General features: G+C 60.9%; 1 protein-coding gene across 2 annotated transcripts; it reads right to left on the minus strand.

The window, feature by feature from the left end:
* Nucleotides 1–344: 344 nt before the first annotated feature.
* Kif19 (kinesin family member 19) lies at nucleotides 345–26,144 on the minus strand. 2 transcript variants are annotated; one of them, XM_040268499.2, is made up of 20 exons: nucleotides 25,927–26,144; nucleotides 24,298–24,378; nucleotides 13,493–13,603; nucleotides 12,173–12,260; nucleotides 11,736–11,872; nucleotides 10,847–10,972; nucleotides 10,224–10,418; nucleotides 8,133–8,279; nucleotides 6,965–7,087; nucleotides 5,897–6,062; nucleotides 5,083–5,260; nucleotides 4,762–4,960; nucleotides 3,970–4,240; nucleotides 3,769–3,890; nucleotides 3,184–3,317; nucleotides 2,867–2,972; nucleotides 2,600–2,687; nucleotides 1,533–1,930; nucleotides 1,171–1,330; nucleotides 345–944 (listed from the first exon to the last, which is right to left on the minus strand). In XM_040268499.2, the coding sequence occupies exons 1-20, from the start codon at nucleotides 25,963–25,965 to the stop codon at nucleotides 814–816; spliced, it is 3,000 nt and encodes a 999-aa protein (XP_040124433.2). In that variant the 5' UTR covers nucleotides 25,966–26,144; the 3' UTR covers nucleotides 345–813. The 2 variants fall into 2 exon arrangements, with proteins under 2 accessions (XP_040124433.2, XP_005336033.2); XM_005335976.4 differs by having other exon boundaries at nucleotides 5,083–5,257; nucleotides 25,927–26,142.
* Nucleotides 26,145–27,155: the final 1,011 nt, after the last annotated feature.

Raw genomic sequence — 27,155 nt, forward strand, 5'->3', positions numbered from 1 at the left:
CCACCTTGACCTGCGGGGTTTAGCCAGGCAATTCTCAGCCCTGATCTCCAGCAGCGGCCACCTCATCTGAGTTGTGAGGCCTTCTGAGCCTGGCCACTCCAAGTCCTGCACCTCTCTCTCCTGGGAGGGGGGGGCATGGGATCTGGAGAAATGCCCCTTCCTCCCAGTGTCTTGGCAGCCAGCCAGGAGGAGACCGGTGTTGCTGGCTGAACGGTCATCCAGCTGACCACAAAGCTCTCCCTCACAGCTGGGGTTGGAGTGACCTCGTCCTGACTCCTCCCCACCTCTGGACCCAACCACAGAGCCCACTCGACATTCAGATAAGGTCTAGTTTGCAACTCAACCATCAAACCAAACGGGATTTTATTGTTACAAAAAGGAAGGAGAAAAAAAAAAAGCCATATCCAAGTAACAAAACCAGATTCCCTCCCCACCTCCAGCCATCACCCGTGAAGTACCATCAGCCCCTCCCCAACCATCCAAATGCCCTGGCCCCAGGTGTGGGCCCAGGAGCCCATCCCACTGCAGTTCCCTCCCCCATCGCCAAGGCCAGGACTAACCCAGGTGTGTGCAGGGTTTTGGCAACAGTGTTCTGAGCAGGGCTGGGGGGCTCTGGGCTCGCCTCCCTTCCCTGCGGCACTGGAAGCATGGAAGGCTGCGCAGACACCCCCGCAACCCTTGGGTCTCAGGAGCCCCAACCTTCTGAGCTCCTGCTCCACCTGACCACCAATGCCCAGGGTCCAGTTCCCCTTCCCTGTTACACCCCCCCCATTCAGCCTTGGGGGCAGAATAGCTGGTTCCAGGCAGGAGCCCTCAGTTGTGCCGGAAGCGTCCATCTTTGCCATGCGTGCTTGACCCGTGGGGCAGGTGGGGTCCACGAGTAACCCTTCGGGAAACTCCAGCTGGGTTGGGGGGAACAGTAAGGGCTGAAGGGTCTCCAGGGCCTACAAGAGGGAAGGGCCAGGGTCAGAAGAGAAATGCCCTGCCATCTGCATCCCCACTGCCCAGTGGCCTTGACTCCCTAGGGTAGCCCAAGTTGCTAGTCCCATGACGTTTGTCAGGAAGCATGCTCCCAGTCAGGGCCAGGCCTAGGGGCAGGGACCTCAATATGCCCCTCCCTGGGCTGGCCAAGGCCTCCCCTTCCCCATTCCCTCCCTTGAGGGTACTGACCTGTGTTCTGGCCTGTGGGGAGTTTGACTTTGGCCAAAGGCAGCGTGACCTTTCCCAGGTGCCTGACACCAGGGCTTGGGTGCCCACCCACTGGCGTCTTGTGGTCCGAGGTGCTCTCTGAGGGCCGGGGCCCCAGGAGGTGTGTCTTGGGGCGGGAGAGCTGTGGTGGTCGGGAACAGTGAGGTGAGGCCAGGCACTGCCTGAGGGTCTGACACAGGGCTCTGCCCGGCTCCTGGGCCAGCCTCTGTCGGAGGCTTGGTGCAGGGCGGAGCCCAGGGTGTGCAGGGCTGGAAGTGCCCTGGGGCTCTGGAAGAAGCGAGCCCTGAGCTACCACCCACAAGGAAGGTACCCAGACACCTCACCCCTTGCCCTGTGATCTCGAAGGACCGGGACCTCCGCTTCCTCCTCTTCGCCTCCAGGGACTCCTCCCTCTTCTTGCCTGGGCTTTTCTTCTGGCCGCGCAGCCAGAACCCGGGGCCACCACCTCGATGCCCAACCGCCTGAGACGGGGTCTCTCCTGTGCTGCTGGACAGGTTCTCCTCGCTGGCAGCGTGCTGCAGCGTGGGGCTGGGTGGCCGCTTGCACGCCAGTGGGCCTGGTGGTCGGGCGTCATCAGCCTCGCTCAGAGAGTGCAGGGACAGGCTGCTGCGCTCCATGGCAGGCGCCAGCAGGTGGCGCCCCTCCGTGCCCAGGGCCCGAGAGCGCCGCCGGGCAGCTTTCACCGAGATGCACTTGGTACCAGTCAGGATTTCTTTCCTCTCTGCAGCACAGGACATGGGGTCAGGGCCACTCTACACCCCATCTCTGCCTGGCAGAAATGAGCAGGAAACAGGACTCCTGGCTTGCTGGCTAAGACACACTCCTCTGTAAATGGCGTGGGAAAACTAACCCCACAGGCTTATTTAGACGAACAACAGAGAATGATTACTGAGTGGGAAGGGGGGGGCATGATTCAAAGTGCAGGTGTCCCCATTTCAGTTTCTGATTGTGCCCTCATCTCTATGTGTCCTTGAGCAGGTGGCACTGGTGTCTCTATAGAGTGGCAGCATTCAATGCATGGGCTCATTCAGCAGGGTAGAGAACAAGAAAGGGCTTTGGGCTGGGTGAACTGATCATTTTTTTTTTTTTTGTACTGGTGATTGACTGATTAAAACACCCAGAAGTGTTTTACCACTGAGCCACATCCCCAGCCCGTTTTATTTTTTGAGACAGGGTCTTGCTAAGTTGCTTAGAGCCTTGCTAAATTGCTGAGGCTGTCCTTGAACTTGCAATCCTCCTGCCTCAGCCTCCTGAGTGGCTGGGATTACAGGTGTGAGTCACCATGCTGGAGACTGCACCCAGGGCCTGTGCGCTCTTCCACTGCCACATTCCCACCCCCAAGCCGAGCAATTTAGAGGGTGCCAGGCAGGGCAGGCAGGGGGCAGCTCACCTTTGTGGGACAAGAGGATCTCTGACAGGTTCTCGCTGCTGTCTGGGGAAGAGGTGATATGGCTACCCAGGCTGTCTGGAGGCAGGGCCTGGGGGTGAAGTGGTTGGGAAAAGGAAGGCCTTGAACAGGGACCCCATGCCCCACTCAGCAGGGCTGCAGGGTCTCAGAGGTGGTGGCCGTTTTGCAAAGACTGTTTGCTGGGTACCCACCCCTGAGCCCCCAACCCAGCAGTAGAGCTCCTGGAGCCAACAGGTGCCCAGAACTCACCTCCTGGGTCACCAGGCTGCCACCCTGGATGGGAGGCGGGGTGGGCACAGAGGAGCTCTTCACCTGCCAGGCCCGGGAACTGGCCTTGAACACGTGGTGGGCGTCACTGAAGTTGACAGAGAGGACGGGGTGGCTATGGCATCCCACCCCACCCCAGGGAGAAGCTGCTGGCCCACAGGGACAGAGAACCCGGGAGTCCCAGCTCCAGGCCTGTGCCACTCCCTCCCTTTCATTCTAGTTCGTCTCCCCACTCAGCACAGATCAGCGTTGGCATCCCAGACAGGACACAGCAGGTGGCTGGCAGCAGGCTGCCTCACCTGTCCGTCCCCAGGGGCGGGAGTGTGCTGCCCGGCAGGTGCTGAGCCTCCGAGTTCAGCGTCTTCACACTCTCCAGGTCAGAGTCTGGGGTCAGTGTGGCTCCTGCTGGGGCGATTTTGGGCAAGGAGCTGTCCTGGGGAAGCAAAGAGCAGGGGCAGGCCGTCAGGAGACTTGGTCCTGGGGCAGGCAACGGCACCGGGTGACAGAGCACGCAGAGGACGCGGCCTGTAACCTAGGCCGGGAGGCCTTGGGCTCTGGATCCTCAGGGCTAAGCTGTGGTCGGTCAGGCAGCTTTTTAGTGGTGCTGCTGGTGGCCTGGTCTCTTCGGAGGGCATCTGGGGCCATTCAGGATATCTCAGGTGGCCAATCCTGGCCCTCAGACCCTGGGTGGGGACAGGCGTCAGCGTGGAATGCCCAGGGGTGGGGACCTCACTCAGGCTTGGCAAAGTTTGGTTGGACTAGGAAAGAAGTCACCTCCTTGGGGTGCCAGATAGCCTGGTGCCACCCACTCTCCAGGCTTGCCCTGGGTGGCAGCCCCTCCCTCATCACATGCACACGTGCCCAGGCGCGTGCCAGGCGCCCACCTGTAGGGCCCCGGAGGCAACGCGGTCCATGATGGTGGCCCGCTCCAGGCTGCCCTCCTCCAGCTCCCGCAGGTACACTTCGTAGAGCTCCTCCAGGTGCTGGGGGACAGCCAGGTTGTAGTCTGCAGGGGGAGGGAAGGGCTCAGCGCGGGCCTGCGGGCCCTCCACCAGTGTTGCGGACACGCGGGGCGCAGGCCCTACCGTCGATGATCTGCCGCTGACCCTGGATGATCTCGTCGCAGAGGCTGCGGTGCTGCTCCAGGCGGCGCACGGCCTCGCGGCGGTGGCGCAGCGCCCCGTCGCGGAGCAGCGCGTGCGACTGCATCTCTGTGTTCTCCACCTCGAGCTCGTGCACGCGGCACAGCAGGCTCAGCACCTCGCGCTGCTCTTCGGAGCCGATGCGCCGCGGCAGCGTCTCCTCCAGGCGCCGGCCCCGCGCGCGCAGCTCCCGGCAGCGCTGCTCCAGCGCCAGCTGCCGGCAGCGGGCGATCAGCACCAGGCAGTGGCCGCCTGTCCTCGCCCTTCCAGCCTCCGAACTCCAGGAATGGGTTAGGGCACCATGCCGAGGCCAACCCTCAGAAGGGGTATCTTGGGCCTGCAACCAGGGGCTGCTCCAACACGGTCTCTGCGCACTTTCTTGCGCCCGGACCACCCACCCAACCCTGGAGCCAGGTGGATAACTAGTTGCTGAGCCCTAGCCCCCAGGTCTCATTATACCCTGAAGTCCCTCCCCCAGTTCGGGTAACCCCAGAACAGAGGCTCCTGTTATGGGAAAGCCCTGATCTTGACTCTCTGGTGTGTGCCAGGCATTGATTTTAATCTCTCCAACGGCCCAGTGAGGGCTGCATCATGACTGCTCCCACTTAAAGATGAGAAGTGTGAAGCACAGAGAGGTTGAGTTTAGCAACGTCACCCAGAATCTGTGGTCTGACTTCCTAGGTCTCCCTCCTCGCCTGCCTCTTAAACCCACTCCCCTCCCCTCAACCCAGACACCTTCTCCTTGTGCAGCTGCTTCTGCTTGCCCACCAGGGCCGCGATGCTCTCCCGGGCCGAGGCCACCTCAGGTGGTTCCAAGATGTCCAGCTGGTCATCGCCGGTGTCTGAGTCCTTCTCGCTGTCGTCCTTAGTGTAGGACTCCTTCCTCTGCTCCTCCCGCCACTTGAGGGCCCGCCGGGAGTTCTCATGCTCCCAGCTGCCACAGCCCCACCCCCAGGAAGACACAGGGTCAGGCCTGGGGACAGTGTGTGCCTACGATCCCAGCTCCTCCCTCCCAGGCCGGGGGCGGGACCTGGAGGCTGTGTGGGCGGTGCTTACCCGGCAATGGTGAGCAGGTGGCGGGAGGTCTCGATCTGCACCTCCATGGCTTGGTTCTCCAGCTCCAGCAGGCGCCTGCGCACATCCATCTGCTCCTGGAAAGCGCTGATGAGCTGCTCCCGCAGCGGCCCCATCTCGTCCTGCTCGCCCTGCCCCCTGTGCAGCTGGACCTCGGCTGCTTGGTGGCGGGTGGGGAGGTCGGCGGAGGGGACAGGCTCAGGCCAAGAAGGTCTGTGCCCACCCAGGGCCTTCTCCACACTTTCTTCCCAAAACATTGCCCCCACTTCCTGTGCAGCCACTTCCTGCAGGAGGACCTCCTGGATTACCTTATCCTCCCTCGATACACTCCCACAGGGTGCCGTTAGTCTGTGGCCCAAAGGTGGCCCCAGCTCCTCCATAGGAACTGGGTTTTGCTAGCGCCAAGCACCTGTGTGTCAGCTACACACAGGTGACCCTACATGCCATTGCCATGTTGGAAAAACATCATAGCAAACACATAAGTCTGCGAGAGAATGTGCCCCTTCCAGTGGTGGCAGACATGTCCCCATAGCACCACAGTGGCCACCTCCAGTGTTAAATCCTGCACAGCTAAATGCTCAGAGTCTCTCACTTGTGTGATCCCACCTAATGTCCGACTCTCTGAAGCAGAGATGGTGATCTTAATTTACAGGGGAAGGCTAGATGGTTCAGAGAGGTTGAGTGCCTAGCCCAAGCCTACCCAGCCAGAAAGAGCCAGGGTCTGGATGAACCCAGCCCTGCTTGTCCCCAGAGCAGGGAGAGACAACCTGGTGGAGGGTTGCTGCCTGGGGCACACCTGGGATGTGGCGGATGTCACCCCTCCCCAGCTGGCCCTGGGCCTGGCCCCGCCCAGCCTGCTGGTCAATCTTGCATTTGAGGCGCTGGATCTCTCCCCGCAGGTCAGCGATGATGCTGGTGTACTGGGCGATGTGGTAGGAGACGCTGAGCAGGTTCTGCTTCACCTGTGGGGAGCAGGGGATGGGAGCAGAGGGCTGCAGCCACCCAGCCTGCCTCTCCTTCTGCTCATCCACCTGCAGGCTCCCTGCTGTGAGGGCCTGAGCCCTGGGCCTGGGTTCAGCACCCACCGCTACCTCTGACTGCTTCCACTCCTGCCATAGTCAAGGAGCTATCCTGGTCTCCCGCGCCCATACAGACACCATCTCCTTCCCACCTTCAGAATCTCTGCGCTTCCTGCTTCCACACTTCTGGAATGTTCTCTCCAGTCTTCAGAGCACCACTGAAGCCCCAGGGCCCCCTTGGCCTGCCCACTGTCCACCCTTGGCCTGCCCACTGCCCACCCCCTGTCTGGACTCAGCTCTGCCCTTGCACCTGCTGAGCTATCAGTGAAGCATTTCCCTCCCCCCAGGAAGTTCTGGAACAGGAGTGTAACTTCAGTCCCCCACGACAGCGACAGGGGTCTCAGTGCTGGAAGAAGGTTCCCAGCTCTGCCTTGCAGCCACCCGCTGCCTGCTCCACACCTGGACAGGCTGGGACAGACTCTTACTGGGCGGAAGGGGTCCCAACAGGTGGCCCAGCTCCAGTCTGCACGCTATCTCTGACCAGCTGGCAAGTCACCTAAGGTCCCCAAGCCTTGTGGTTCTAAATGTGCACTGAGGAAGCAGTGACACCTGCCTCATGTGGGGACTGAATGAGATCACAGGCTGAAGAGCCCAGAGTAAGGGCCGTCAGGGCCACCACCTCTTATCGTGGCTACTGTGACGAGGTGCCGGGGAAACGCAGAGGTCAAACGGACCTCAGGGCTGGGGCCGAGGGCCCAGGTGGGGGATGGCAGAAAGAGGGCCTGTGGGATTCTGCCTCCCGAGTGGCTAGGATCACAGGTGTGCGCCACCAGGCCTGCCCTCACCCTGGTCTTAATGTTCTTGGCGCGGCCAGCGTAGGTCAGGGTGTTCCGGGACTCCTCGAAGGCGGTGCTCGCAGGACTGATGTGGGCGATCATCACGGTGCGGCTGTTGCCCCCCAGTGAATCCTGCGGGGTGGGGTGGGGTGGGGAGTGAGGTCCCGGTGACCACTGGAGTGTCACAATGCCTCCTGCAGGCTGCTCCCCGTGCTCCCCTGCCCCCTTCTCTCTCGCCCGCACACCCCGTGGAGCCTGGCTGCTGGGCACCACGTGGTGTAAACAGCACAGGAGGAGGAAAGGCCGGGCTCGGCCACTGCCAGCTGTGAGACGCAAGCTACTTCACTCCTGATCCTGAGCTGCCTGCCTTGGTAGATGGCAGTCCTTTGCCTCTGCCCCACCTCCCTGCCTCGTGGATGCAGTCTCCACAGCAGGTGACGCCCGTGCATGAGAGCCGTGGCCGTGCTGACCAGGAGACCTCTGTGCTCTTTCTACTGCCCTGTGGTGCGAGCCCCAGGAGAACACCTCAACTCCTCTGTGCCTCGGTTTCCTCATCTGCAAATGAGACGTCCCCCCCAACTCAAAGAGTCACGGACAAGAGTAAAGGACTCGTGGGGTGAAATGCTGGACAGAGGGCCCAGACAGGAGTGGGCACTCAGTGATGTCCCTAGAACATAAGGCCCTGGGCATCCCTGCACAGAGGAGGGGACAGTTAAGCCGTGAGATAGACTGTCTGCCGACCAGATGGCTCTTAGTTCTCTTGGACCCGCAGTCCTAGAAAGGGGGTCAGGTCCAGCTGCTGTCCCTTCTTGCTGCCACCCTTTGGTTGGAGTTCTAGATGAAATACAGGACACCCAGGTACATCTGAACTTCAGATAAACAATGAATGAAAACTCTTTTCTAAGTGTAAATATGTTTCCAATATTGCATGGGACACACTTACACTGAAACGACATTTTTTATCTGAGATTCAGATGCAGCTGGCTGTTCCGTTCTGTGTTGTCTTTTCTGAGTCGGGTCTCACCCTGCTGCCTGGGCTGGGCTTACACTCCTAAGCTCAGGTGATCCTCGGGCCCTGGCCTCCCGAGGGCTGGGATCAGGCTCGAGCCACCTCCTGGATTTGCTTATTTGTTCAGCCCCGGCCCTGGTGCCCGCGCCTGGGCTGGGCCGCTGGTACCTTCAGGAGCCGGGTGAGCTTGCTGTCGCGGTAGTTGACGTACTTGTTGCTGCCCCTGTCGCTCAGCGCGTTGATGCAGTTGCCCAGCGCCAGCAGGGAGCGGTTGATGTGGGCCCCCTCCTTCATGCGCTGCCCGCGATTCCGGGTCTGGGGGTGAGCAAAGGCTTAGCTGGGGCCTTGGGGGGCAGGGATGGGGTTTCACTGAAGCCATCTCCCAAGCCCTGGTGACCGGTTGTGAGCCCTGCTCTCTGCTCCGGGCCCTGAAACCTAGCTGTGCCTGACGTCAGAGAGCCTTGGCCCGCCCTCCTCCCAGGTGTCCCTGGGGGCTCTCTAGGTGAGAACAGGAGCCTCTGAACAAGGCGGGTGGACAGAAGGCCGTGGGGCAGGGCTGAGAGTGGCTGGGTCCTTGTGTCCCCTGGGCAGAAGGGTGCCGTCCACAAGGTGGCTTCTGGGGCTGTTCAGCTCCAGCACGGGCTCCAGGGGGCGCTGCAGAGTGTGTGAGTGTGAGTGTGAGTGTGAGTGTGTGTGAGTGTGTGTGTGAGTGTGTGTGTGAGTGTGTGTGTGTGAGTGTGTGAGTGCGTGAGTGTGTGAGTGTGAGTGTGTGAGTGTGTGTGTGAGTGCATGAGTGTGTGAGTGTGTGTGAGAGTGTGTGTGAGTGCATGAGTGTGTGAGTGTGTGTGTGCATGAGTGTGTGTGTGAGTGTGTGTGAGTGTGTGTGTGAGTGTGTGTGTGAGTGTGTGTGAGTGTGTGTGAGTGTGTGTGAGTGCGTGAGTGTGTGAGTGTGAGTGCGTGAGTGTGTGAGTGTGTGTGAGTGCATGAGTGTGTGAGTGTGTGTGAGAGTGTGTGTGAGTGCATGAGTGTGTGAGTGTGTGTGCATGAGTGTGTGTGAGTGTGTGTGTGTGTGACTGTGTGTGAGTGTGTGAGTGTGTGAGTGCGTGAGTGTGTGAGTGTGAGTGTGTGTGTGTGAGTGCATGAGTGTGTGAGTGTGTGTGAGTGTGTGTGAGTGCGTGAGTGTGTGAGTGTGTGTGAGAGTGTGTGTGAGTGCATGAGTGTGTGTGTGTGTGTGAGTGTGTGTGTGAGAGTGTGTGTGTGAGAGTGTGTGTGAGTGCATGAGAGTGTGTGTGTGAGTGTGTGAGTGTGTGAGTGTGTGTGTGTGTGTGTGAGTGTGTGTGTGTGTGAGAGTGTGTGTGTGTGTGTGTGTGTGTGTGTGTGGAGGGGGCATGGGTGGTAGAGGGTGGAGGGTTCCTCTCCTCCTCTTGGCCCGCCAGGACGGTGTCCAGGCTCTGTCCATAGTACCCCACGGGAGCCATCTCTGCCCATCTGGTGCTGCAGGACCAGCTGGCTCCAGCTGCGGGAGGACACGCCCTTCTCCCTGGCTCCTCCTCACACCCCTCCAGGAAGGCCTCTGGGACTTGAACCCACAAACTTGAAACCCCCGTTCACTCCCCGGGCTGCCGTTCCCCCTGCCTCTGTTCCCGTGTAAACAGCGACAGCACCGGCCTCCTTGCCCAGGTGACCATGAACCCCAAGTTTGTCCATGGAAGGGGGCCAAGGCCCATGTCTGCTGGGAGGCCACAGGTCAGGGAAGCAAGGCTTAGGGTGGGGCACAATGATGCTGCCAGAAATGAGGGACAAGGACCTTCTACTCTCCTTGATGTGACTGGCGGCCCTCTTCACGCTCTGCCTCTCTCTCCCCTAAACTCCTCATCTGGCCCTCTGTCCTCCCACGGCTGCCCTGACTCTTGGCCCGAGGCCCTGTCCCTCCCCACCCTCTGGACATCCTTGGTGCCTTACCTTGGGGGCCTGTTCATCCCCCACCTCCCAGGGATATCCTCTCCCCCAGCCCCTGGAAGCTGCCCCCTGCGGCTCCCCAGCCCCCAACATCTGGGGGAAGGTCTCCCTGACCCCCATTCCCCACAGCTCCCCCTTCCCCACAGCCCCCCCTTCCCCACAGCCCCCCTTCCCCGCAGCCCCCCCTTACCTGTAGCCCCCCCTTCCCGGCAGCCCCCCCTTCCCCACATTTCCCCCTTCCCCGCAGCCCCCCCTTACCCTAGCCCCCCTTCCCGGCAGCCCCCCTGCGGCTGGCCTCACCTGGGAGGCGCGCTCGGAGCCCGCCAGGTCGATCAGGAACAGGCGGCCCTGCCGCACCTCCTGCAGGAGGTTCTTGACCCGGCTGCGCTGGCGCACGGCCACCTGGAGCACAGCGTGGGAGCGCGAGGACGTCTGGTTGGCGGCCGTGGGCTCCTGGGTCCTCTGCCGATTGCCCTTCATCAGCAGCTGCATGATCTGGGGTGAAGGCAGGCAGCTCTTGGGGACCCATGGATGTGTGGGGCACAGAGGAGGAGCCAGGTCCTGGGGGCTGGGGGCCTGGGGGCTGGGGGCCTGGGGGCTGGGGGCCTGGCACCCCGCCCTGGTAGCGGACATCCGATGTGGCAAGTTGGGAAAGGCAGGTGGGGTGGGCTGGCCTCCATGTGCACAGAGGCTTGGCAGGTGGCCCCAGCCCTCTGGAGGGTGTAAGTGCAGAGGCCATGTAGCCTGGTCCCTTGCCCTGGCCAGTGCAGTGGGCAGGTGGCAAGTGGAGTGTCCCTCTTGCTGCCACTCTGGGTTCTTGGCCCCCAAACCCCAGCTGGGCGCCAGCCGCTCCTGCTTCAGCCCCCACCCCTCCTGCCCCTCATGTCCTCGGCATGGCCCTGGGTTGGCCGCACAAGACTTGCCTCCTTGGCATTGATGGTGGAGACCTCGGTGATGCCCGCCACCTGGATGACCCCTTTGGAGTCCTCCCGCAGCTCCAGGTACCCCAGGGCGGGGTTCAGCAGGTCCCGGATCATCTCATTGTAGATCTGAGGGACAGTGGGGGGCGGGGGTAAGAGCAGGAGGTCCAGGCCAGGACCTGGTCCCCGCCCTCCTGGACACCAAGGGAACGGGAGGTCACGCTTTCGGGGCCCCAGGTCCTCGGAGGGGAGCCTGGCTGGGGAGCGATCCGTCCTTTCCACGGCAGGGTGGGGGTGGGAGGCCTCCCACGGGGACCAGGGGGCTCCAGGCCAAAGTTACGCGGCTTCAGAACCCAGAGGACCCCTTGACGACAGGTGGGCAGGGGCAGAGCGCCTCCTGACGGCTGGACGCCGCGGGCGGGTGGGGGAGCCCTGCCGTTTCCAGGTGACCTGCTGCAGGCAGCTCCGCCTCGCTGCTCTTCCTGGGCTGTCACCAGGGAGATTATCTGCCCCTCGGGAGCCAGATGGCGACCAGCCCGCTCCCGGGTCCTCGGTGTGCTCCCCCACCCCCTCCCATGGGCAGATAGGTTCTGTTTGAGGAATGGCCCTGGACTGTGGGCAGGGGAGCTGTCTGGGAGCTGCTGTGCCCACTGCCAAGGCTACTCAGAGTAGCCAATGGGCAAGGCGCGGCTTTAGAGCCACAGAGTCCTGAGTCTGAAGGCTTGTTCCCTCACCTACTGTGGGACGTCGAGCCTGTGGCCTAACCTCTCTGAGCTCATTTTTTGTCAGGCAGGGACGTGGGAGAGCAGCCAGGAAGCTGCCCGGGGACTGGCTCCGGGCAGGTGGGCCAGCCCCTCCTAGGCACCTCTTATCCAAGCCTGGGTGGGCTCACCTCCAGGTAGGACATGGACACCTCGTACTCCACATCATTGCTGGTCTCCTCAATGGCACGGAAGAGGTCATTGAGGGTCCGAACGTAGATGCCCGGCTCGTGGTCCGTGCCCAGCATGGTGTAGGTTTTCCCACAGCCTGGGCAGAGCCGGGTGGGGGAGAAGTGAGGCCTGGCTGGGCAGGTGCTCCTGGTAACCCCAGCTCTGTCCTCAAGGCCACTGCCCATGGCCAGGGAGGTGGCGAGGGGCAGGAAGGGTGACGGCCTTGGCTGGGGCCAGGCTTTGGGACTGAGACCCTGAGGGAAGTTAGGGCCCACCCCATCTTTGATTGCACCCCAGTTGGGACCACACTAGCTCTCTGATGCAGGGTGAGAGGCCTGGCTCTTGTGGGGCACACAGGGACACCCCAATCCTGACCCACTGCTGGGCTTCCCCTCACCCGTAGGGCCGTAGGCGAAGACGGTGGCATTGTAGCCTGAGATGACACCTTCAATGAGGCTCTTGGTGGTGGCCTGATACACCATCTCCTGCAGGGAAAAGGGGACCGTCAGGGGCCTGCGGCAGACAGGGAAGAGCACAGGTGCCACAGATGACCTGGCCCTGAGAAGGGGAGGCTTCTGTCCCAGGAGCCCAGGCCTGGAGGAGGGGGAACAGAAGGTGGACGCATCCCACTGTACAGCCCCAGGGCGCCAGCTGTGGAGCACTGAGGACACCTGAGACGCCGCCCCACAGCCCCCGAGGACACCTTCCATCTGCTCCTGGGAGCCTCCTGAAGATGGGCGAGAAGGGGTCCCTGGGAAGGTGTCCGCATCCCTGAGGCTCTCCCCCACCTGTCCCCCCACGCCAGACGGGCTGCAGGCTTCCTCCTCTGGCTCCTCTCATGGAGTGTTCCACGTGACTGTGTCGTGCAGAGTGGCAGGCAGTGCTAACCCAAGCGTGTCCATGCAGGTACACAGGTGTGTGCGCCAGGCAGGTATACACAGGTGTGCGTGCCAGGCAGGTGTACACAGGTGTGCACGCCAGGCAGGTGTACACAGGTGTGCGCGACAGGCAGGTGTACACAGGTGTGCATGCCAGCCAAGTGTACACAGTGTGCAAGCCAGGCAGGTGTACACAGGTGTGCGTGCCAGGCAGGTGTACACAGTGTGCAAGCCAGGCAGGTGTACACAGGTGTGCATGCCAGGCAAGTGTACACAGTGTGCAAGCCAGGCAGGTGTACACAGGTGTGCGTGACAGGCAGGTGTACACAGGTGTGCATGCCAGGCAAGTGCACACAGTGTGCAAGCCAGGCAGGTGTACACAGGTGTGCGTGCCAGGCAGGTGTACGCAGGTGTGCAAGCCAGGCAGGTGTACACAGTGTGCAAGCCAGGCAGGTGTACACAGGTGTGTGTGACAGGCAGGTGTACACAGGTGTGCAAGCCAGGCAGGTGTACACAGGTGTGTGTGCCAGGCAGGTGTACACAGGTGTGCGTGACAGGCAAGTGTACACAGGTGTGCGTGACAGGCAGGTGTACACAGTGTGCAAGCCAGGCAGGTGTACACAGGTGTGCGTGCCAGGCAGGTGTACACAGTGTGCAAGCCAGGCAGGTGTACACAGTGTGCAAGCCAGGCAGGCACACACAGACTTCCTAAATGGGGACACTGGAAATCTGATCACTGAGCCAATGGTGGAGGGAAGGTAGGGGTCAATGGCAGGGCCCCTGAGTGGGACAAAGGTTTGGGAAGGTTCATGAGTGTCTCCAGGCCCTGCCCCCCTCACCTGGGTGGCAGTGAAGTCAAAGGCCACGTCGAACAGGTAGGACTTCTCCCGGGAGCGATGTGCCCGCAGGATGTCATCGGGGTCCTCCATGGGGTCCATGAGAACCACCATCTGCAAAGGTTGCCAAGGGTAGACCAGTGTCACCCCAGGTCCTCAGAGCCCAGGGCCCATTCCTGCCCTGTCCACTCTCTGGGTGTCAGGTCCGGACACTTGGCCTAGGAGGCCCGGAGGAGAAGCCTCCCTGATGACAAACAGCGGCTCCTGTGAGACGGGCACAGCCACAGGGAGAGAGCTCTGTGGGGTGCCCCAGACCCTGGCAGAGCTCAGATCCTGGCTCCTTCCCACCTGCCATGCTGCCCACGGTGCCGCCTGTACCACAGGAGGATCCACCACGGGGCTGGGCCACCCTACCCAGCCAGCCTGGCTGTCCCCACAGAGTCCCTCAGGGAAACAGTCGTCACTCCCGCTGGACGACAGGGGCTCAGGGTCTGCAGAGGCACCTGCCTGGCCACACGCTAGCTGGTGGGGGCCGGGGCTCAACTCCCGGATCAGGGTCTGAAGCCCAGACTCAGCCACCTCCCTGCAGCTGCGAGGCAGCTGGGACCCTGCTTGGGCTGCCTCGCCCCTCCACACTCGGCAGGCAGCCCCAGGCAGGGCAGGGCAGGGCAGGGCAGGGCAGGGCAGGGCAGGGCAGGGAGCGGCGGGCAGCGGGTGACAGTAGTGGCGGGCAGTGGGTGACAGGCATGAAGAAAGCAGCTGGGCTTGGGGGCTGCTCACTTGTGTCTGAGGGGAAGATTGAAGCTTCGAGCCTGAGCGGGGGTCTGCCTGGGGGGGCCCTGACTGGAGCTGGGCCGGGGGCACAGCTGCCCAGTGCCCGCTGAGGCTCCCCCGCTGCAGGGCTCTGTGTGTGCGTGTGCTAAGGTGCAGAGGGGCCTGGCTGGGTTCTTCCCCTGCTCTGAGGTGACTGAGGGACCCCTCTTCCAGAACAATCTCTAAGGCCATTCCACTCTGCCCACGTCCTCGGTGGCCTGGGACTTGCTCTGGGCTCTGTTTGAAGAGGCAGAGGAAGGGCCTGGTTCCTTGCTGGAGTCCTGGCCTAGGGTTGGGTGGAGGAGTCAGTGGAGGCTCACGGAAGCCACAGAAGGTGTTCAAAGAGCCCTAGAGGTCTTGGTTTGGGGGGTGCAGGATGAGGGAAGCGGGGCTGGAGAGACTCCCCAGACAGCCTCTGAATCCAAGCCCTGCCTCTCAGAAGCAGAGCGGCCTCAAACAAGCACTGGGACCTGCCGGAGCATCGGTCTCCTCCTCTGTGCTACCTCCCCGCAGGGCTGTGAAGATCCCGAGAGACAAGGGTGAGCATATGCTAAGTGCCCAGCGGTCCTTCAAGGGGCTGTTAAGAGGAGAGCAGAGATGGAGGCAGGGGACGGGAAGGTCACCTACTTCTCCACCCAGGACAGCCATCAAATCCAGAGGGGTAAAAAAAATGAAACAAAACCCAACATGAAATAGAAAAACAGCTAAAAAAGCAAAAACAAAACCAAAACAATCCAGAAAACTTTTTAAAAGACAAAAAAAACGAGGGCTGGGGACATGGCTCAGTCGGTAGAGAGCTTGCCTGGCACACCCAAGGCCTGGGTTCAATCCCAGAACCACCAACATACATAAATAAATAAAAGACAAAAAAGCAAAAGCAGTTGGGTGACACCCCACCTTCGCACAGAGGTCACCTGTCCCTTTGGGCCCCCACAATGCAGGCGCTGTCCCCTTGCCCCTCCGCCGTCCCAGGTGACTGGCACCTCTAAGTGCTGCTCGGGGACTGGGAACACCTGGGCTCCCTGGGGCCCCGGCTTTGCAGACAGCCAGGGGAAATAAGCCACCGCAGCGCTGGCTCCGAATGAGCAGGGCCTGTTCCCCGGGGTGGGGAGCTCAGCAGAGTGCCAGATGGTGGCCCTTCACCACGAGCCGGAGGGGCAGGGCAGCCTCACGCCCCTCGTGCACTCTCTGCAGCTGATCCTCACTGAGCCTTTAATGTGAATTCATGATTCTCCTTCTCAGATGGTGGCTGAGGCACCAAGTCCCATTGCTAGGAATCGGCAGAGCCAGGGTTGGGGCCCCGGCCCGCACCTGCCCGTCCTCTGGACCTTCTTCTCACTCCCTGCTCTCACCCAGGGCCTGGTGCTCATTCCACCCTGGACACAGAGGCGAGCCAAGTCCTAACGGGGGAAGGGACAGGCTGTCAGCGTCGCCCCACAGAGGCAGAGACCGTGACTGCGCTCCCTCGCTGGTCAGCAGCAGGGCCAGGGCCAGTGATGTCCCAAACAGCTTCCAAAAAGACAAGGCACAGGGAGTGGCCACTCGGAGGGGGCACAGAGGCTGGCGTGAGGTGGCAGGAGCCCGACCCGGGCGCACAGCTGAGCTCGTGGACCTAGGAGATCTGCGGTGGGTCCCTCTGGTTCCAGCTGTCAAGCTTGAGGATTTGGGGGGCCCAGTCCCAGGAGGTCAAGGACCTGGGCACTCCCAGCAGACTCCCCTCTGCATTCTGTCTATGTCTGGGATGGAAGCCCCTTGCCTTCTCTCCTGGACCCCGGGGTGGGCACACACCTGTGCTCACTCCACCCTAACCTGCCCAGGCCCTTCTGCGATTCTCCAGGAGGAGGGGCCAGGGGACCCTGGAATCCCATCTGATTGGAAAGGAGGCGGATAGGAGGCAGAGGTCCTATCCAATCAGATGGGATCCCAGGTAAACCAGTTAAAGATGAGGGCTCCAGACCGGCTGGGTAGGGGAAAGAAGGCCACCTCCCAGCCGGCCAAAGGCTGGTGGCCACAGAGAGCTAAGCACAAGGCGTCTGGGCCTGCACTGTTACCTGGGGGACCCACCTGGCCCGGCCACTGGTCACCTCCTCAAGCCTCTTCCAGGATCTGGTCCCTGTCCTCGGCTGCCAGCAGCAGGAGCCCTGATCAAGTTTCAGACTCAACTAAAGATAAAACCCGGCTCGAGTCCCCTGGCGCGGGGCCCTGTGGGATGCAACTGGAGCCCGACCCTCTGTACCAGCTCCCACCTCGGGTGCCAGGGCTCCTGCCTCCAGTGCTCCCTGCCTCAGGTGCCAGACCTGCTTCAGTGCTGGGGAGGGTGAGCAGCATGCACTGCCCATCCCCACCCGTGACCTTCCCAAGACCTCCAGCACTGCCAGGGGCACCTCGGGCATCTGGTTCCTCTGACAGGGAACGCTCCTGTGTCGCTGCGCTGCGCGGCACAGCTGCCTCGGTCCCCACTTAAAGAGGCTCCGCCTGCTTCCATCTGTCTGCGCCCAGCCCCGGCCCCTCCCTCCTGCCCACTGCCACACAATGGAGCCCTTGTGCCAGGTGAGCTGGAGAAGGAGGCTGGAGCTGCTAAGGAGACCAGCCTGGGACATCAGGGAGGCAGAGCCCCGGCCAGGCCAGCCCAGGAGGCTACAAAGTGAGGCCGGTGTCCTGCCTTCTGACACTCCTTGGTCATTTTAATAAACAGGTGAGGGTGGCACCTAATCCTGCCAGGACGGGAGGGCTTCCTGGAAGACAGGGTGCTGGCACTGGGTCCTACGGATGAGAACTGACAGAGTTGGGGGAGAATGTTCTAGAGAAAAGCATGAGCAAGGAAAATAGGTGAGGGCAGGCTGTGAGTGGCGGTCCTCCGCTCGGACTGCTGAGGTTTCTTGGGAGAGACGCAGAGTTGGAAAGAGCTGGGGGTTCACCTCCTGCCCCTTCTGCCAGGAATCCCCGCAGACAGATCCAAGGCTTCTTGCAGGCATCTACCCAGGCAAGCATGCTGCGTGCCCTGCGCCCAGGCCCCTGGTGAGCACACTCAAGCCCTCACCGGGAGCCTCCCTCTAAATGTCACGCTGGCTGGCACACAGCACGCACCCAGGGGAGGACTGCTGAAGAAAGCTGCCTTTTGAGCATGCCAGGCAGCGCGCTCAGCGGCCGTAGGAGTGGGCACTCCTGCTGTGGCTGGACCGTAAAGACTGAGCCTGGATCAATCATCCACCCAAAGCCACTGCTGCAGAGTGCAGTCAGTCAGGTCCAAAGCTGGTTCCAGAATCGAGGTTCCTCACCCCAGCCTCGCACCCCTGACTCTCGGTGTGAACAGTGGACAGCGGCTGCCCCATGAAGCAGAGCCCACCTGTCAGGACTTGAGTTGTGTGTTCCTCTCTCCTGCCCCAAGTTCACAGGAAGTCCCCAGCCCCGTACCTTAGACAGTGACCTTAATCTGGAAATATAGTCGCTGCAGCTGTAATCAGTTGAGTGAGGACAAGGGCTTGACGGGAGAAGGGCGGGCCCTTCCCTTCCCTCAACAAGACCATTTATAAAAGAGGAGTCACAGATATACATAGGCAAGGTGATGTGAGGAGAGTCACCAACGAGCCAAGGAGAGAGACCCGGACCAGACCCTTCCCTGACACTGATTTCAGACTCTGGCCACCAGGGATCTGGGGTAATAAACTTGTTCTTCAAGCCACCCAGCAGAAAGCCACTTTATTACAGCAGCTTTGCAAACCAGTGCACCTCCCGAGGTGGCTCCCTGCCCTGGGGCTGTGGGTGCAGCCAGGACCTGAGATGGCACGTCAGCCCAGCCCTCCCACAGCCTCAGGGGTTGGCCTCTGCAGAGCACCCTCTCTCCCAACCCCCAGGGAATGCCCGTGGCCAGGGGCCTGTCAGTGGTGCAGGGGGCAGGAGACAGGCCAGGAGAGTGAAGGTGGACGTGTCCAGAGGGCTCTGCCTTGCAAGCCCAGCTGCCCCAGCAGCCCCAGGCCTCCCAACTCAGCTTGGTCCTCCACTCCACAGCCTCCACTCCACAGGCCTACTTTTAGTTCTGTGCAGGTACAAAGTGGAATTCCCGCCTGGAATTCCCACCCACTGGGAGCCCGTGAGATCCTGCTGAGGAGGGGGGTCCTGGGCCCAGGGACAGGCTCTTTCCTAGCACTCCTAGGTGAGAAATCCTTTGCACAAAGCACACCAGGGGCTCTTCCCACTGCACCTACTCAGCTGCCGGGGCTTTGATGGCAGTTTTCCCAGGACTCCTCCTGGCCTTCCAGCTGCGCCTAGACCAGGGCCTTTCAATCCCGCTCTGGTCATTCCTGGTAGCGGGGGTGGCCCTGCATGTGGAATGTCTGGCAGCATCCCTGGCCTCTGCCCACTCCATGCCCGGAGCACCCTGCCCCCAGTTATGACACTGCCAAGTGTCCCTTCAGGGCAAAATGTCCCCTGATGAAAAATGATGGCCTAGGCTATTCTCCAGCCTCCACAGCTGGCAGTGAAGGTCCCTGAGGGTGGGGATGCCACAAATGTGGCCCAGTGCTGTGTGACCCTGAGCCCGTGGCATCCATTCTCTGGGCCTCCAGTTTGGCCCAGTTTGAGGTCAGGGAGGACCAACAGGGTCCTCCTGGAGCCTCCTGTAACCTGTAGCCTCCATCCTTCCCAGAAGCCTCTGGCTGGCTCTGGTCATCCCCAGCCAGGCTCACGTCCCCTTTACCCACACGGTAAAACAGAGCACAGCAAAACAAAACTGGTCCTGGCTGGGTGGATTTCAGCCCTGTGTAGCTATTTCTGGTTTTCCTTTTTTTTTTTTTTTTTCTTCTTTAAGAAGGAGCATTTGATGCTGGTCATATTTCTATTTAGATTGTACCAACTTATGAGTTGTCAATAAAGGAGCCTTTGATCCTAGGAAAGGGTCCCTGGGCCCTGTCAGTCTCCAGGCTGCACAGAGAAGCCCAGAACAGAGTCTGCTGAGCTCGTAAAGCCACCAAGGCCCAGCAGGATGCTTAGGACAGAGTCCCATCACACTGATGTCCTGGTCACATCTCCACTGGCTACAGGACTCTGAGGACCCCTAGACTCAGAATGATAGGGGGTCTAGTGTGTGTCTATCAGTGGGTCTGCAGCTGCCTTTATCAGAGTCTCCCAGGAGTGGTGCTTGTAAGATGCATATTCCCAGGCACCTCCAGATTCACATAATCATAACCTCTGGAAAAGAGGGGCCCACAAATCTGCATTTCATTTTTTTGGTGATGCTGGGGAGTGCATCCAGGGCCTTGTGCATATAAGGAAGGCACTCTACCAACTGAGCTACATCCCCAGCCCCAAATCTGCATTTTAAAAAATATTTATTTAGTTGTAGATGAATGCACACTATCTTTATATATTTTTATGTGGTGCTGAGGATCGAACCCAGTGCCTCACACATGCGAGGCAAGCGCTTTACCACTGAACCACAGCCCCAGTCCCCCAAATCTGCATTTTCAACAAGAATCCTTTCCTATCCTATCCAGGCAATAAGGGTAAGAGTCCTGTGTCCTCACAGCATTACACACAACAGTCCAAGTGGGCACAACCCAAATGCCCAGAGACGGATGGATCCATCCATGCCATGGAATAGTGTCTAGTCAGGAAAGGATTGAAGTTCTGAAGTCAGCTGTCATGCGGGTGAACCTCAAACCCGTTACACGAAGGGGAAGAAGCCGGCCATCAGGGAGCACCTACGGTATGACCCATTTCTTTAAATGTCCAGAATGAACAGTTCAGAGACAAAGGGTGTGGGAGGGGCTGGGGACCTTGTGGGGATGGCCGAGGGGGTAAGGCAAAGAGTCCTGTACCTTCCCTGGTCGTTTGCCACCGTGCTCAGCTCTTGGGGGCAACAGGGCCAAGAAGCCTGAGATGGCGTGCAGCTCTGCTGTCCCCCAGGCAGGCAAGGGAGCCCAAGGCAGCTGCCCAACAGGAGTCACTGTCTCTGGCTCTTAGCATCTGTCACCTAATGCTTTCTTCTCCCTTCACAACAGCCCACATTGTGAGGCCACACGCCCCCCACGCCATCACCCTTTACCCCTGGGGTGCGCGGAGCAGGTTCTTGTCCTTCCGTCTTCTGAGGAGGCCACAGAGGCCCAAGGAGGTCTTGGCTTGCCCATGGGCACCCGGCCAGACGTGGCAGGGCTGGGTCCCCTGGAGCCCAGGTGCAGTGCTGCGGGTCTCTGTTCTGTCGGGAGCCGGGCTCTCTTCCACCGCGCTCTCCTTTCTGCACCCACATGGCCACACCCTCCAACCCCTCTGCTCCTCCTTCCCCTCCCCCTTGGTCCTGCCCTCCCACCTTGGTCCTGTTGCTGGACCCCCTGCAGGGTCCCTCCTGGGCTCCACAGGACCCCAGGAACCAAGGGTGGCAGCCAGGCTGCAAGCAGATAAATGCTAATTATAGGATTATACAACTGTCTGTTGACTTAAGTCCTGCAGAGGAACAGCCCGGGACTCGGGGGAGGGTTGGCAGGCTGTGGGGGGCCGTGGGAGGGAGAGGTGGCTTCTCCTCCTGTCTGGGCCCTTCCCCCTCCCCGGGTCCTCCCTCGGGGCCTGGCTTCAGGGTCCACACCCACCCCAGACACTACCGAGGCACAGAGCTCCTAGCACACTCTCCCAGGGACATGTCCATAAGGAGGTGGCCACTGGGGGGCCATATGGAGGTGGCCACTGGGGGGCCATGTGGAGCACTTTGACACAGAGAGGGGGAGGCAGGAGGATTCTAACTCAGGGGCCTGAAACCTTCCCATAATTTGGCCCCTGAGAGGGATGAACATCTATTACCCCTGCCATGCAGCAGGCGAATACATGAGCCCCCTAACACAGGGTCCTCCAAGGACCCTCAAGCGAAGCCTTTTGATTATTGTCTTGAGCTGAACTGGAACCCTGGGACCCCAGGCCCCAAAGGCACCCACTCTGGCCCTTTTACAAATCCAAATCCTAACTCCAGCTTCCCCAGAATCCAGGAACACCAACCTCTGTCCCCAAGGACACTCTGCAAGACTGGATATCATCTCCTGAGTTCCAGGTGTCCCCAGGAGAACGGTGACGTCTGTCCCTAAGTAGAGTTGTTCTGGGACCCCATGAAGGAGGCCGGAGCCAGTGGGGGACACCACGGTACCTCTCCCCCTCAGGACTCACCGGGCTGGGCTGCCACACTGCCCCTCCCTGCTGACCACCCAGGGGCTGAGCCCTGGGTGGGGACCTCTAGGCTATGCCACTCAGCGCTCCCCCACCCATGGGCCCCAGACGACACCAGCAGAGGAGAGGAATCCACCGGTCCCCGTGGCAGGCAGGAAGCAGGAAGCAAGAGGCAGGGCCCAGAGCCCAAGGCCAGAGGGGCTGGGCCACACCAGCCATGACAGCCACCACCCAGGGAGCAACGCAAAGCAGGGGACAGCCCCACCCAACACCTTCTTTACAGGAGGCAGGGCACCATGCGGGCCACTTGGGCCCAGGGACACCTTGGCTGGACAGAGACACCACTGCCAGGCGGTCCTGGGCAAGCTCCCAGGCTCACCCCAGTGACCACTGGGCCCCAGGCCCTAGAAGAGGGAGGAGAGAGTCACCTGGCTGACTGGCCTCATCTGGGAGGCTGAACAAGACTGGACCCCCAAGCCTCCCTCTGGGCCAGAGCCAGGAAAATCTCAGGGCCACTGGAGAAAGGCCCGTGGAGGGGCTGGTCAGAGCAGGGGGCAACGGAAGCCTGTGTCCGTGCGGCTCTTGGGCCCATAATATGTCCTACGTCCGTGCTACCAGGGCCTCATTTGTCAGGGGGACGGCCTGCTTTAGGAGGTCCCCAGCTTAGCCCTTGCTGTGGCCGTTCCCAAACTGCCGGCTTCAGGGCTGGGCCAGGCCCCCAGGACAAGGCTGTCTTTGACAGAAGGAGCTCAGGACGGAGCTCCCTCACCTCTCCACCCACAGAGGGGCAGCTCTGGTGGACTGCCCGGCTGGTGGCCTTCTGCCGTGTGGAGGAGCCGTTCACAGGGTTGGGCTGGATCTGCAGGCAGCCCCTCCCCGGCCCCGGAGACAGAATGGAGCCAGTGTTCCCCGAGTGTGGCCGCACAATGGGCCGAGCCCTCCACGGGAGTGTTCCCATCAGTTAGTATTTATCAGCCCCCGGGCCAGCTGGGAGCCAGGGGCAGCCAAGAGAGACACCATTGTCCCCAGACAAGGACCTGATATCCTTGGGGGAAAACTGGACCAACAGGGAGTGGCCTCGGCTGCGGGGTTTCTGCTCTGAGCTGCCTGGCTTTTCAGGGATGCCCCTTCATGAGCTGGTCCAGCAGCCCTGGGGACCTCGGCCCAGCCGGTGAGGGTGACCAGCTCCTGTGACTCGCTCCCGCTGGGCCGGGCCCTAGATAGCCCTGCACATGGGCCCCTCAGAGGCCCTCTAAAGCAGTCATTACGACCGTTGTCCCACGCACAGAGGCGGCACCGAGGGCCGCACAGCCGGCAGAGGTGGGACCTACACGGCCCTTCTGTGCACTCGCCCTGTGCAGTGGCCTCGACCCCTGTCCCCTTGCTTTCCCAGAGGCCTTGGAGAAGCCAGGGAAGTGACCCGGGCGGCTGGTCAATGGCTCTGCTGGGCCCCTGCTGCACTACTGCAGCCAAAGGAGGCAGCTCAGTGGGCACCTGCCTGGGAGCCCAGGGGCGGGCAGGCCTTGGAGGCTGGGCCCACCCTGGTCTGTTGATTCTCGCTCTTGCATCTGGCCTGAGGGACCGAGTCTGGTGCATGGACCGGGGCCCAGGGTGCCTTGCTCTGCACTGCAGGGTGCCTTTCTGACTTCCCTGGCCCAGCCCCCCACATCACCCCGACAAGACAGCAGGAGAAGCCAGCAGCACAGCCCCGGAGCAGGGCAAGAGGCCACTGGAACTCTCATACTGCTGTACCGCCGTGACGCTCTCCCCGGGCACCAAACCTGCTCCCATCATTACCCTGAACACCCCAGGACCCGAGTCTTCACCTGCCTCCTCAGACAAACATCCAGGCTGCATCCACAGAGTGTTTGGTCCGGCCCCGCCCATGTCTCCAGCCCCATCTCACACCTCTTGCCCCTCTCTCCAGCTTGAGCCAGCCTTTTCTGTTATCCCACTGCATCATCATCCCTCTCACCACAGGCTCTTTGCACATACAAGTCTCTCTGGTCAAAATCCCCCCCCCTCCTTGTGCACACTCCTATTTATCTCCTTTCCTACTTGTTTGAGCTCAAGCACGTCTCTTAAGGGAGTCCTCCCTCACCTCCAGGACTAGCCCAAGCTCCCCCTATTCTCTGGCACTATGCAATTTTTTTAAAACATTTATTTTTTTAGTTGTAGTTGAATACAAGATCTTTATTTTATTTATTTATCTTTATGTGGTGCTGAGGAACGAACCCAGGGCCTCACATGTTCGAGGTGAGGGCTCTACCTCTGAGCCACGACTCCAGCCCACTATGCAATTTTCACAGCCTGCATTAGCTTCAAACTCCTGTTTGTTTCAGTTCATTAATGCCTCATCCCCTGCGCCGGACTGTAGGTCGTGGGGAGGACGGGATCTTTTCTATTGACTTAAGTTTCCCAGCTCCTAGCATGGTCCCAGCATGTTGTGGGTACTGGACAAGGACTGCTGTGTCCTGTGTTCTGCTCTTGTCATCATGAGGGAGTTTACAGCCAAGGACCTTACAAAACAGGAACACCCTGGAGGTGAGCTCCAGCTCTGTCAATGTGTGCAGACATGTTAACATGGAGTCGAGCCACGGCACCTGAGAGATGAGTGTCCAGGGCCTGGGCTACACAAGCGCTCAGCTTTCCAGGATCAGTCCGGAAAGACTTCCAAAGGGGAGGCCCTGGCTTCCTTGATGACGTTGTCAACGGTATAGTCCAGAGTTCAGGGAGTAGAGGGGGAAGACCCTGGGAGCCAGAGGGCCCTTCCTGCCCCCCCCCCCCCCAGGTGCCCTGGGCCGTCTGAGCAGCCTCTGCCTGCAGCTCCTGGCTGCAGTCCCACATACCTGCTCGTCCACCTTATGGGCGATGAGGGTGGCTCCTTCCTCCAGCTCTGCCACGCTGATGGGCCGGACCCTGAGCGCCACCTGGGAGAGAAGAACAGACCTCAGAGTGAGAAGGAGAGGGCCATGCAGGCTGTGGAGAGGAGGAGGAGAGGGCCTTGGACTTCGTCCTGCAAGCAGAGCCATGGCTTCTCCAGAGTCCAGCTACCCAGGTTCCTTTGTTCTAAGGAAAACTCAGTGAGTCAAGGTCACTGCCTAGGTCAGAGGGCAACAGGTCCAGAGCATGTCAGGCTGTGTGCGAGTCTGCCCGTCTCTCCAGGGGCCCATGCCTCGGGGACAACCCCAGGGGAGGGAACAGTCTGCTCAGGCTGCATCAGTCACTCGCCCAAATTAAACATCCATGGCTCCCTGGGCACAGGCGGCACCGTGTGTCTGTGGATGACGCACTACGCCCGCAGGTGCAGGCACGGGGGTGTGTGAGATGGGGCCTGGCAGTCGGGATGCAGCTGGGCAGGAGGCCCCTGGCAACTCTCATACCCTTGTCTCTCTTCCCCAGGTCATCCCAGCCACCTGTGATCACATTCCTGCCCCAGAAGAATGTCACTGAGGAATGAATCTCCTCAGAGAACTCAGTGGGGAAAGGGGGAGGGTTTCTTTTGCTAATCAAAGGGACACACCTGCCGGCTGTGGGGGTGAAACTAAGGGCCCCACTCCACCTTCCCAGGCCCCTGCCCTGCCCTTCTGGCTGAACTCTACGGAGGGGGGGACCCTGTCCTCTGGAGAGGCTGTTCCAGACCCTGGGGCTTCTTGGAGTTGGGGCATTTTCAGGAGGCAGGGTCCCTTACGGAGGGTGCAGGGGTGGTAACTTTATCCTCCAGCCACATCATCGCACCTGCTGGTGTTGAAGCCCATGCCCCGGCCTCAGAAGGTGGTAGCTGGAAAGAGGGCTGGAGAGAAAGACCCTACCCAAGACTGGTGGAGGCCTTGGAGCCACCGCGTCCCCTCTTCCTCATTCCATCCCTGGACTGCTGATAACCAAGAATATCTACCTTCAGTCCCTGCACGCCACCACCCTTACTCCCACTTCCTCATCTGGCCCAAACCCCATGCTGGCCACTTCTAGAACTTCTCCCTGGATTCAGAGTCCCGACTTGGACGGTGTCTGCATTGCAGTCCATGGGACAGCTATTACCCAGCCCGGGAGTCTCTCCTAGCACCAGGTGGCTGAGGGGGGTCTTGCCTTCCTATTGTCGTCCTCAGCTATCTTTACTCCAACCCCCTGCTGGGGCATCCCCACTGGCTCACGAGGAAACCCCCACTTTCCTTCTCAGGACAGAAGGTCCATCCTGTTCGGGATCAGAGCGCACTTTTGCCCCCGAGGCTGCTCTGGTTTGGGGGATGGCGATGCTTGGGGGCTGTGCGCTGGAGCTGGATTAACTTTCCATCCTCAGGTAGACGGCCACCATACCTTCTGGACACCTGTTCTCTGGGACTTAGGCGAAGTTGCTCTGGACAGTCCCAGGCCCTGTCCCTTGCATGTCCTCTTAGTGGACACTGTCTGTAAGACGCGGACTGAGGAGGTTTGGTTCTGGGGTCGTGGAGGGGGGCGAGGAGGAGCGTGCAGAGTCTCACCATGAGTTGCTGGTCCTTGCAGTCCCCGCTGTCCTTCATGCTTGCGGAGGAGGGGGGGCTCAGGCCGCGACACCGGGCATGGCCGAGCCGCACCCCCACCACCGTCTGTCGGGTGGCTCCCCGCAGCCCAGCCGCTGCTGCTTGACAACCCGAAACCAACAACGCGCGGACGGACCAGCGCCGACCCGGAGGCGGGGCCTGGAGGGCGGGGCCGGCGTCGCCCCGCCCCTGCGCCCGCCCCTCCCGCGCCCGGCGAGAGCTGCGCCTCCGCCGGGAACCCAAGCCGCTGCCCTCCGTGCGAGTGCCCGCCTGGCGTCCCTGCGGCCCTCGGCGCGTCTGTGCGACCGCGCAGCGACGCCACGTCCGTTTGGTAGCTCTCGGCGCTTGCCCGCGCCCCCGGCTCGAGGTCGGGCCAGTCTCATGCGCCCTGGTGCCTGCGCGCCAGCCGCGCGCTGCCTGTCCCTGCAGCCACCGTCATCTGCTGCCTGCCTGGTCCCTTCGGTGCCTCCAGGACGGCAGTCAGGTGTCTACACCCACTGTCCAGTGGCAGAGGGGGTTGGGAGGGTGGGAGCAGAGGGAGCGCCTGGACCAGCTGGGTCGTGTCCCAGAAGGCCCCCTCAGTTACCCCACAGCAAAGAAGGCCCAGTGCCCAAACCTAGACTGCAGGTCAGGAAGATACCCGCATCTCCTTAACTCGTGTTAATCGTACTCTTCCTGCCTGCTGCAGGAGTCACCATACAGTGCAAGAAGTCGATGTCTCTTTCTTGGTGACAATAACAACAAATACAGGGAGCGCAGTGGAAAGATTCCTGGCCTCAGGAGGCCCTGGTAAAACAGGACTCTAGTGCCAGCTCTGCCTCCCAGTTACCCAGACACCTGGAGCAGGTTTTCCTGTCCCCTCGGGTCCTCTGTTTCCTGGATGATCTTGCAACTGTCCCAAATGCTGATGGCCCATCTTTTGTGTCATCTGTCCCTACTGAAGATGAGCCCTGGACTCCTGTAAAGACCTGGAGAGGGCGCCACAGTGGGGTTCACTTTCCATGGAAGGAGCTGGGAAAGGTAGCGCTTTCATCCCGTGGGGCTGTCTCAGACGCCTGGCATGATGCCAGCCTGGGCCCTGGGGCTGGCTTCCGTGGCTTCCCCAAGGAGCTTGTGTCGAGGATAGTTATTAATAAACAGTGGCAGGAAGCAGCCGGCAGTCTTGGTTTTGACAAATATAATAATTTGAG

This window comes from Ictidomys tridecemlineatus, chromosome 3, assembly GCF_052094955.1.
Source record: "Ictidomys tridecemlineatus isolate mIctTri1 chromosome 3, mIctTri1.hap1, whole genome shotgun sequence".
In the NCBI taxonomy this organism is placed as follows: Eukaryota; Metazoa; Chordata; class Mammalia; order Rodentia; family Sciuridae; genus Ictidomys; species Ictidomys tridecemlineatus.

Coding starts and splice junctions, on each gene's coding strand:
- Kif19 (XM_040268499.2), bottom strand. CDS start 25,965: ATGAAGGACAGCGGGGACTGCAAGGACCAGCAACTCATG. Junction 24,379..25,926: donor GCAAGGACCAGCAACTCATG/GTGAGACTCTGC, acceptor CTTCTCTCCCAG/GTGGCGCTCAGGGTCCGGCC. Junction 1,931..2,599: donor GATCCTCTTGTCCCACAAAG/GTGAGCTGCCCC, acceptor CCTGTGCTGCAG/AGAGGAAAGAAATCCTGACT.